The sequence below is a fragment of the Heptranchias perlo genome, chromosome 11 (assembly GCF_035084215.1).
Source record: "Heptranchias perlo isolate sHepPer1 chromosome 11, sHepPer1.hap1, whole genome shotgun sequence".
NCBI lineage: Eukaryota > Metazoa > Chordata > Chondrichthyes > Hexanchiformes > Hexanchidae > Heptranchias > Heptranchias perlo.
In genome coordinates, this window is record NC_090335.1 from 67,019,397 (window position 1) to 67,031,014 (window position 11,618).

The following is an 11,618-nucleotide window of genomic DNA, read 5'->3' on the forward strand; positions in this document are numbered from 1 at the left end:
TATACTTGCTGCCATGCCTTTAGCCGTGTAGGCCCTAAGCTGTGGAATTTCCCCCCTAAACCTCTCTGCCTATCTCTCATCCTTTAAGACCCTCCTTAAAACCTACCTCTTTAACCAAGCTTTTAGTCATGCCTCCTAATATCTCCTTCATTAGTTCAGTGTCAATTTGTGCCTGATTATGCTTCTGTGAAGTGCCATGGGATATTTTTCTACATTAAAGGCTCTATACAAATGCAAGTTATTGTTAAGTATTGCTGCTCCAATACAAGAACTTTAATGTCAAGCAAACCCAAGACTCAACTGTAAACAACAACCATCACCAATAAACAAGCAAGTCCCCAAGTCTTAATCTCTGTTTTAGAAGTCTATCCCCACCACACGTTATGCAGTGTGATGTGTCATGGAGTCAAGCAGAGCAAGAAAATCCAAGGTTCAATTGCGTATCTATGCAGTTAATTTTTCTGAACCAGGGCTGAAATGGGTATACAAATGGCTTCAAAAGTTCCTGGGCAAGGGTTGCTATTCCTAATCGCAATCCAGGAACCCCTGCTAGAAGCAAGGATGTGTGGATGCTGGATGAGGTATGGATTAATTCCAGCTGCAAGAACCCCACAAATATCCTGCCCAAGGCCACATGTGAATAACGGAGAGGTGCCGCTGCCTATTGAACTACACTCCAGTATGAAAAGTAAGGAGAGAACAGGAAAACTTGGAGGGAAAAATATCCTGTTTTAAATACAGACAGAACCCCCCACTACAACAGCTTGATGTACTTACTATTATTTTTTGGCTTCGTTTGACTTGATCTTTCAGATATTGCTTCACCCTGAAAGAAAACAAGAAGTAATTACTGCTTGATCACTGGTTAATTCTAATACATACAATTAAAAATCATTCAACAAAATCACACAAAGAACCTGTCCGTCCAGAATGACATTACAGCATCACTGCTCGATAGCAGTTTGTCATCCCACCGCAGGTTTCAACGTTCATCTACAATGGCCTATTTACCTTTACCACTGCAAATAATAAGTCACTTGTAAGAGAATTATAGAAAGGAATATGAATTTACATAACTCATTAGCTTGACATTCTAAGCAAATTTAATAAGAATGCCTTAATAACTAAGAAATATTGGAATTCATTTTTAAATAAAACAAATTTGTTTAACCTACAATATATTCCCCTCTAGTTTAATACTCTTTATCACTGACAAACTGGAGAGGCCTTCATAGGGTTTAAATAGTATACTAATACTGTAAAACATTAACGCATGTATGCACTTCAACAATTAACTTTACCACATGCCAATATGATCTGTACAGACAACAGCTTACGTACATTTGATACAAACTTGAGGTTTAGTTGTGTTTAATGAAAAACAATGAAAAGGTAAATGCTAAAGTTTATGCTATGATCTTTGACGAGGTTTAGCACAACCTCTTAGATCATGGCTGATCTTCTACATCAACTCCAATTTCCCACCCTATCCCCATATCCCTTGATTCCCTTAGTGTTCAAATAGCCATCGATCTCAGTCTTGAATATAATCAGCGACTGAGCATCCACTGCCCTCTGGGGTAGAGAATTCCAATGATTCACCACCCTATGAGCGAAGAAATTTTTCCGCATCTCGGTGTTAAATGGCCAACCCCTTAACTTGAGACTATGATCTCTAGTTCTAGACTTTCCAGCCAGGGGAAACAGCCTCTCAGCATCTACCCTGTCAAGCCCTCTCAAAATATATGTTTCAATGAGATCACCTCTCATTCTTCTAAACTTCAGAGAATATAGGCCCATTCTACTCAATCCCTCCTCATAGGACAACCCGCTCAACCCCAGGAATCAATCAAGTGAACCTTCATTGCACTCCCTCTAAGGCAAGTATATCCTTCCTTAGGTAAGGAGACCAAAACTGTACATAGTACTCCAGGTGTGATCTCACCAGAGCCCTATATAATTGCAGCAAGACCACCTTACTCTTATACTCCAACCTCCTTGCAATAAAGGCTAACATACCATTTGCCTTCCTAACTGTTTGCTGTACCTGTGATTTGTGTATAAGGACACCCAAATCCCTCTGACTACCAACATTTCTTAGTCTCTCACCTTTTAAAAAATATTCTGCTTTTCTATTCTTCCTACCAAAATGGATAATTTCACATTTCCCCACATTATACTCCATCTGCCACCTTCTCACCACTCACTTAACCTGTCTATATCCCTTTGCAGCTACCTCACAGCTTTCTTCCCCACCTAGCTTTGTATTGTTAGCAAACTTGGATACATTACACTCAGTCCCCTCTTCTAAGTCATTGATATAGATTGTAAATAGCTGAGGCCCAAGCACTGATCCTTGCGGCACCCCACTAGTTACAACCTGCCAACCTGAAAATGACCCGTTTATTCCTACTCTCCGTTTTCTGTCCGTTAACCGATCCTCAATCCATGTTAATATACTACTCCCAATCCTATGAGCCCTAATCTTGTGTGGCACCTTATTGAATGCCTTTTGAAAATCCAAATATACTACATCCACTGGTTCCCTCTTAACTACCCTGCTAGCTACACCCTCAAAAAAATCTAACAGATGTCAAACATGATTTCCCTTTCATAAAACAGTGTTGACTCTGCCTAATCATATGATTTTCTAAGTGCCCTGTTACTACATCCTTAATAATAGATTTTAGCATTTTCCCTATTACTGATGTCAGGCTAACTATAGTTCAGTTTTCTCTCCTCCCTCCTTTCTTGAATAGCATAGTTATATTTGCTACCTTCAAATCCACAGGGATTGTTCTAGAATCTAGGGAATTTTCTGGAAGATCAAAACTAATGCATCCACTATCTCTGCAGCCACCTCTTTTAAAACCATAGGATGTAGACCATGAGGTCCAGGGAATTTGTCAACATTTAGTCCCATTAATTTCTCCAGTACTTTTTCTTTACTAATCTTAATTGCTTTAAGTTCCTCACTCTCATTACTCCCTTGGTTCCCCACTATTTCTGGTATACTTTTTGTGCCTTCTGCTATGAAGACAAATACAAAATATTTGTTTAACGTCTCTGCCATTTCCTTATTCCCCATTCTAATTTCTCTTGTCTGCCTCTAAGGGACCCATGTTAACTCTCGCTAATTTCTTCCTTTTTACATACTTGTAGAAGCTCTTACAAACTGTTCTTATATTTCTTACTAGTTTACTTTCATATTCTATTATCTCCCTTTATCAATTTCTTGGTCAATCAATTTCTTCCCTGACAGCAACTCACAATCACTTCCTCTTCCAAAAGAAACATATTTATAGTTTTGATTGTGTTTTAAAAAGAACAAAAGGATTACACAGTAGAATTCATTGATCTGTACAGTTGTGCTAATTAGTCATTTTAACCATCTATCAGAACAAATCAATGCATAGGAGAACAGATATACATATTTGTTTACAATTATCAACAGCTTATGTCAGCATTCTCATCCATATCTTATGACTCGTATGCCTCCCCTACTTCCACAGAAACCATTGCTCCCTGTTTTCTAACACTGTACTCCACCACCAGCCACTCTTTTAGTCACAATGTCATTCCCTCAGGAACATCTCTCTGAAGCCATACCACCTTCCTTCCTGTTTTCAAAAAAAGTTTCTGTTCGACTAGGCTTGCAGATCACTCTCCTGGTCCCCAGCACTTTTATTCCCCTCTTCTGCTGCTCATTGTGGAATTTACCCTGTAAAGTGTTCTGTGACGTTTTAATGCACTAACAGGAGAAATCTGCATCCAACAGCTCTGCTACCAACTGAGCAGTTGGCTTGGCTGACTTGGTGGTGCACTCATCTCTGAGTTAGAAGAGTTCAAGTCCCACCCTAAGATTTGAACACACAAACTAGGTGCTGTCTTTCAGATTGGGAGCTATCTTATTGCTTCTTACATCACAAACACGCACAGAAAAAGTAATTCTAATCTTGATCTAGTTGCTGGTTCCATGCAGATAACACATCATAAATTTCCTTGCCCATGTTAACACATGCATTTGGACAGCCAAAATATTTTCATCAATTAAAGGTTAACATGCACACAGGAGTCTGCCTTTTTTGAAGTAAGTAGAACTTATTTTGTTTCAAAGGCCAGCTCAACGACAGACCTTAGTAACCGATAAAAATGAAAAGGTTGAGTAGACTTCACTGATGTGGAGCTATGGAAATAGTGATTACAGTTAGAATAGAGGCACTTTAACGTTATAAGAATGCAGCTGGCTGCAGATGTGGTTCTTTCTTGATCAGCTATACTCCTAATTATAAATGAGCCAAGGTTGAGGGAGCTGACATCAATGCACACACACAAAAACATGCAAAGCGGCCAGGTGTCAAGTTTTTAAATCGAGCTACAAGCTGATGAAGCAGTAATCTGTACACTGGATGAGCGAATAGTCCTTTAGAAGCTGTGAAATTCTGTAATTTAAGCAGGACATGTATTTAACATTAAGGCAGTAGCAAAAGAATAGAACTTCAGAAAAAATGTTTTATTAACGTGCCGTTAAGTGGGGTTCATTATATTAACATTCATAAATACACAAGTTAACATATATAAGCTTCGGTCCAAGTACAATGAACATTAGCACTAGATACTGCTAAGACACAGGCTCACCACGATTTCTCCATTTATTGAGTCCCCATATTCAGGTGAGGTGCCTCAGAAATCAGGTTAAGTGGTTTCCAGAAGGGGGAAAACAAAAAACAATGATCAAATCAGGCGGGGAAATGACTCACATCGCTTTCATACATATGAAGGGACCTTGAAAGGCCCAAAACAGGTCATCTGCCTGTTCGCTGTCAGGAAATGTGTGTGCGGTCTAAAAAACTAAAAGGGGATGGGAAATAACTTATAAAGCAATGCTGAGAAGGGATGGGGATAACTAAAATACAAAAGTCAAAAGCATAAAATGCTAGATGTACACAGCAGGTTAGGCAGCTTCTGTAAAGAGAAAGGACAGCTTATGACATTTCAAGTATGCACCATTCATCAGAACTTTAAAAAAAATTGAAGCATCACTAGCAAAGCCACATTAATTGCCCATCTGATTAAGGGTACAAACCCAAAGTCTTTCCCGGTGTTGATTGATCTGTCTATTACTAGCATTTTCTGTTTTTATTTCACATTTCCATGTTTATTCTGCTAAAGTTAACGTATGTGTGTTTAAAGTGATTAGTAAACATTTAAACTTAACAACTAACAATACATCAATGGCAAAGAATTTACTTTCTTCCACAAAGGTAAATGTCTGGTTTTCAATCTCCTGATTTCCACACCTTCTAACAAGCTTAAATACACAGCTGATGTGCAAACCTTTGTGGTTAACAGTTCTTGGAAGTGCACAAAATACTTGATAGCTAACAGCAACAACCACAGTTCTGACGTGGGGCTACACGTCAAATGTTAATTTATCTGCTGACTGTTTCCAAAATGTTCTGTTTTTTTAGAATTCCAAAATCTGCAGCTTTTTGTTTAGCCACTGCGTATGATACATAACAAAGGACCACCCATTTTTTTGAATATATGAAAACAAATTCCTCCCCTCTCCCCAGATTTTATAAGAACATACCATTACGCTGTAATGCTGGTAGCCAATCAGTTTAACATCATCCGAGTCTGAGCTGGAATCATCCATGGCTGTGGAACCTGAAACATCAACATGCACTGTATTACTTCTATGAAGTAATTCAAAGGCCTCAGTAAACTTGCCCTTCAAGTACCTAAGACACTGCAAGATACCCTGAAGTGCTCCTCCAGTACACAATATCACTCACTCGTGGCAAGGACTATTGAACTCAACTTTCCTCGTGTATCAACCAGAAGCTCGCTCCACCTAAATGGCAAAACCTTGCCAATCATGAGCTCCTAACCAGGAGGTAAAAATTTGAATCCAGCCTGAAGGGATATTCATGCTCGTGCATACTACGCAGAGAAAAGTTGTGGCAGTCCTAGACATGGTCATCTGCAGTCTCTCCTAGTCAAGTGTGCCTCCTCGAGTTAGAAATACAACAGAACCATCACAGATGTCTCCCATCCTCATGACCCAGTTTGGAAGGTATGGGAGGGTGTGGAGTTTAGACTGCTTCTTGAAAATAAAACACTGTCAAGAATTTGTTTTGTGAACATTGGTTTTCACTGAGAGATCAACAATGCAGTGAAAGTCATCAATTTTACTCCATTTGACACAAATGCTTTGATTTACAGTATCGTTTGTGTTGTATTTTCCTTAAAAGTTTTAATACTCCTGGGCACTAGTCTTAAACCTATATTAGTATATACTGATCTCAATCCCCATTCCAGGGTATTGGGAATTGAGTCCCAAAACCCCACAGGCATCCTAGAATTCCCTAACACCACTGTGGAAATATCAGCAGAACTGAAGCGGTTCGAAGGGAAGGCCCACCACCACCTACTAAGAGCAACTAGAGATGGACAGCATCAACCACATCCGGAGAACAAATTTTTAAAAGAATGTTACAACCCTGTACCTGAGGATAACAGAAGAATCGGGGGGAAAAAAAACAATTTCTACAATTCTATCTTGTAAATATATTTTAAAGATATACTTGATATGTGAGCAATCCCGATTTTTATCTTACAACTACACTTATTTGCTTTTTATTTTAAAACGTATTTTAATGTGTACTGATAAGAGATCAGGGGATTGCCGAGTGAGTTGATTTTCTGAGTGATGTGCATATGTGGCTCTCTCACCCCCTCTGGCCACCAAGGGTTTTAGCGCTCCATGATCTCCTCACAAGGGGTTAAAAATCCCTCCCCGACCTTATATCACCAAATTCTCTACTCCTATAGCTTGAGAAATCTTGTTGGGAGACAGAAGACATTTTTATCCCACCTTGTAGAGTACAACAGCCTTGACCTTGGGAAAGACACATTCTAGCAATCACTGTGTATTTATTTCAGGTTTTTTGGTGTATATGATTTGTTGACATCCAACCAGGGACTTCATTGATTCAGTGAATGTATGTTTGAATGCATCATTTTATTGTCATTCCATCTTCATGTAATACCATTTTAGTGGCCATTAGTACCAATTTCATTGTTACTCATGTGAAAAAGGTACATACTTTCGTTTTTAGTTTCACTCCCCAATATCAAAGCAGAATGGTGATCGACAAGTATAATGCACTGAATAATACAGTTGAGTTTCTGTTTTTAATGTCAATACCTTTTCATCTGTCTCAGTCACAAGAGATTAGTAACACTATTATTGCAGCCAGTACAAGGTGGAGCAACAAAGGTTTTTTTAAAAAAAATGAACTATGAAAAACAGAATGGCCATACTTACGGCACAATCCTGACTGTCTACACAGCCTGATTCAATTTCCCAGGCAGTAATATAATCCAATGATGGTGTAAAACCTCAACTATCTGGAAGGTTCCCCTTCCCCAACTTCAGAAAAGGCAAGTTTTGATGGCAGAATCACAATATTGGTACAATATTAGTAATTCTACTAACTTCAATTAAGGCATACAACTTTCTTACAGATTACTATACTGTAATTTTTTTAAACCTAGGTGAAAGGCCTTAGTCTAACATGCAGAGCACCCAAGTTGAAAGGAGTAGCAAAAGGTGAGATAAAGTGGCTAGATGACACTAAACATGGATCTTAAAGGCCTGTACAAATTATTGAGAAGCCACCGTTGAGGGACGACAACAAATTCAATAATGTTGAGGCCATGGGAAAGAATGAGGTAACTAGTAGGACTGATTCAACAGTGAGAATGCAGGGAAGAAAATGTGCATTTAGGACAGTATATTTGAAGCTTAGGAGAAACAAGAATAATACTAAGAGTTCAGTGATTTCCCACTTAATGAATAGACTCCAGCATCACAGTGATTTGTTGCTTTACAAAACATGACATGATGTAATGTTGAACAAACTGTCATGTCATATGAAATTTTCTTCCCAGAATATTTACATTTAATATTGCCCACACACAACAACCAACTTTCTCTTTTTTTCCAGAAATGAATGATAGATATAAATAGTTCAGACAACATCAAATTTTAAAAAAAAGATATAATTTAACCCAAGTTTGCTTTCTTTGTGACAATAAAGAATGTTCAAGGAAATAATTAAACGTCATGATTGAGAAACTCCCAAGGCAACTCAGACACAATTTCCACTTGTGATCATCACTCATGAATCACTAGACTGCCCAAGTTAAGAAATATTTCATAGCTGAAAATTTCACACTATCTAGTCACATGACATTCATATGGCTCAGAACAGCAGTGACCAAGTCACAGTTGTTACTTCACCTAAGTGGAATACAATTTCATCATGAGCCTAAACAGAGCACAGACAGGACTACGGGCAGGTGAGTTGACTACAGAGTGTGGAGAGGGGCATCATGCCCGATCCTGTCCCAGTCTGACATCTCCAGCAGAGGCTACTGGATAACAATCATAATCATAATCAAGAACCCCCCCCACCTCATGCCTCGGGTGTCATCCTTGGCTCAGTGGTAGCACCCTTAACTCCACTCCATTTGAGATCAGCCAACTCAATGCAGAATATAATCAAACTTAGAACCTTCTTAGCCTATACAGTTCAGTCACACTTGGCAATATATTTACCAATAGTCTAGTCTAACTAGTTTCCAAGTTCCTGCACGCCAGTGTCAACAATAATCCCCCTCAAAAGTTTTCACGATAATTACCCAAAAGTACAATATATACAAGCATATTTGAAAATTTAAGAAACTGTACACTAAGCAGCAAGAAATTTAGGGTGAGATCAAAGGTAGCCAGAGTATTTAGGGAGATATTTAGGGAGATAATTTCAGAAGACATGGACAATGCCCAAGTTGCATTTATATAGCACGTTTAACATAGTAAAACATCCCATGACGCTTCACAGGAGTGCTATCAAACAAAATGTGTCAGCGAGCCACATTCGGAGATATTCATAGCATCATAAAATGATACAGCATAGGAGACCATTCGGCCCATCACGCCCGTGCCTGCTCTTTGAAAGAGTTCCACACCCCTTTTCTTTCCCCAAAACCCTGCAAATTTTTCCCCTTCAAATACTTATCCAATTCCCTTTTGAACATTATTGAATCTGCTTCCACCACTCTTTCAAGTAGTGCATTACAGATCACAACAACTCGGTGCTTAAAAAATGTTTTCCTCATGTTGCCTCTGGTTCTTAGGATAGGTGCCCAAAAGCTTGGTCAAAGAGGTAAGTTTTATGGAGTATCTTAAAAAAGAGAGGGGTCGAGAGGTGGAGAGGTTTAGGGAAGGAATTCCAAGGACATAAAATCATAGAATGTTACAGCACAGAAACAAGCAAGTTTGTCCATCAAGTTGGTGCTGGTATTGATCTCCCTCCCAACCGCACATGAACCTAGTCTAATCCAATTCCCTTAAGCACTCCGCATAACTGTTATCATTTCTCTTTTTCAAACAATTATTGAATTCCGCATTCTGCTTCAACAACAGTTTAGGGTAGGGAGTTCTACATCCCAACAACCGTGTAAAGATATTAATTTCTAACTTTCCCTTCAATTCTTTGTGATTAACTTAATTTGGGCCTGCTTGTTACCATCTCATTGACCAGTGTAGACAATCTATCATTATACACCTTATTATAATCCTGTATAATCTTGAAGGCCTCCATCATGTTACTCCTTACCTTCTCAACTCGTGAAAAAAGCCCTAACTTCTCACATCTCTCTTCATAACTGGAACCCTTCATTCCTGGTAACTCCCTAACGAAACTATGTTGCACCTCTTCCATTGCTTTTATAGCCTGCTCATAATGGGGTGCCCAAAATACTCCAACTACAGTCAAAGGTCTTGTACAGTTGGAACGGCACAGGTGGAACAAGTAGTGCACCACAGTCAGAACAGCAGAGGGTGCATGCTGGAAAGATTGCAACGGTGAGGAAGGGCAAAGCCCATAGATAAATCTGAAGATCAGGATTTTGATGTCAATATATTGTGGAACTGTGATTCAGTAAAGGTTGGCAAGGGCCAGGGTGAATTATTTTAAGTAGGCCAGTGGACTTGTGGGGTTAAGAAGTATAACCCCACCAGAATACAAATGATCAGCTCCCCTTAAATGGGAGGCTTATCAGCATAGCCTACTGGTTAACAATTAGAAGTAAGAACCCTGGCAGATTTTCCCCCACCCCAGCCTAGGTTGTCAGCTTTGGCTCAGTTGGTAGAACTCTTGGCTCTGAATCAAGAAGATTGTGGGTTAAGTCCCAACTTAACCCACAATCTTCTTCCCCAGATACTTGAGCACTTAATCTATACTAGCATTTTAGTTCACTACTAAAGTAGTGGTATACTCTCACAGTTGCCATCTTTGAAATGAGACGTTAACTCAAGGCCTTGTCTGCCTTCTCATGCGGGCATAAAAGATCCCATGGCACTATTTGAAGATCGGTAGGGGAGTTCTCCCAGTATCCCGGCCAATATTTATCCCTCAACCAGCATCACTAAAAGCAGATGATCTGGTCATTTATCTCATTCATAGCTGTTCGTAGGAACTTGTTGTACACAAATTGGCTACCGCGTTTCCCTGTATTACACACAGAGGCTGCCCTTCATAACACTGTGTAAAATGCAAGTCCTTCTTCTACTAGAGCTCCCTTTAAAACTGACATTTTCAGTAGGGGAGTGTAAGAGAGAAGGGAAAGGAGCAGGCTACAAAATCAAGAAGGGATGGAATGCAGAGCAGAAACACGACAGGGGAGTTGGACTAATTGGATCGCTCTTTGACAGAGCCCACATAGGCTCGATGGATCGAATGGCCTCCTTTTGTGCTGCATCATTCCAAGACACTTGGCAGGTCAGTCAGCATCTGTGGAGAGGGGATGGAGGGGCAGAATTACAGGGCACGGGGAAGGATCCAGTAGAATGGGCCCTTCGCCTTCAGGAGTCCAGTACTTTATTGCTGTTGAAGTTTTCCCTGCGCCCAGAACAAGTTACACAAAGTACAGATTACAGACAGACTCCAGACCGCTACTACTCCCTCGGAGCCGGGCCTCTTTTGGTAAGACACCACAGCCCAGGAGAGGAGGGTGCGGAGGAGGGGAGGGTGCGGAGGAGGGGAGGGGGGGGGGGGGGTGGGGAAAGAGGGCCGCGGACGCTTGGGGCTTGAGCGGTTCTCGAGTAAAAGGCAGGCGGGCGGGCGGGCGGGGGAGGTGCGGAGATCAAAGTCCCCTCTAACATCCCGCCACCCACTACATTAATACCGTCTGTCCAGCCCTCCCCTCCCGGCCGCTCACCTCACACTCGCTCACCTCGCACTGTCGCCACCTCCTGTCACAACCGCCAAATAATTACCAAGTGCGCACCCGACCACCACACTGCATCAACCGCCCACTTTCCACGCGTCACCTCCGGCCCCGCGCTCCCTTGTGACGTCACCCGTCCCGGCCCATTGATCACGTGACACCCCCCCCCCCGCCGCCCGCCGCCCGCCGCCGCCGCCAGCCCTGCTGTCAATCACTTCAAAACCCAGACTTGCTGTGTCTGCAGCCCCGGGCCGGCCGCAGGGTAAATGCAGAGAAACCGGACTGTCAGAGCCGTGGGCCAGCGTCTTCCCCTCCCT

The 11,618-nt window shown here is 41.0% G+C and overlaps 1 protein-coding gene across 2 annotated transcripts in view; it reads right to left on the bottom strand.

The window, feature by feature from the left end:
- The window catches only part of ttc3 (tetratricopeptide repeat domain 3), a 102,677-nt gene extending 91,286 nt beyond the window's left edge, over nucleotides 1-11,391 (bottom strand). The window contains exons 1-3 of one of the 2 annotated variants that reach the window (XM_067993311.1): nucleotides 11,308-11,391; nucleotides 5,594-5,670; nucleotides 778-826 (exon numbers count right to left, since the gene is read on the bottom strand). In XM_067993311.1, coding sequence (XP_067849412.1) covers nucleotides 778-826; nucleotides 5,594-5,659 — 115 coding nt within the window. In that variant the 5' untranslated portion in view covers nucleotides 5,660-5,670; nucleotides 11,308-11,391. Of the gene's footprint in view, nucleotides 1-777; nucleotides 827-5,593; nucleotides 5,671-11,292 lie in introns of both variants that reach the window. The other variant, XM_067993312.1, reaches the window with a different exon arrangement.
- Between the last annotated feature and the right edge of the window lie 227 nt (nucleotides 11,392-11,618).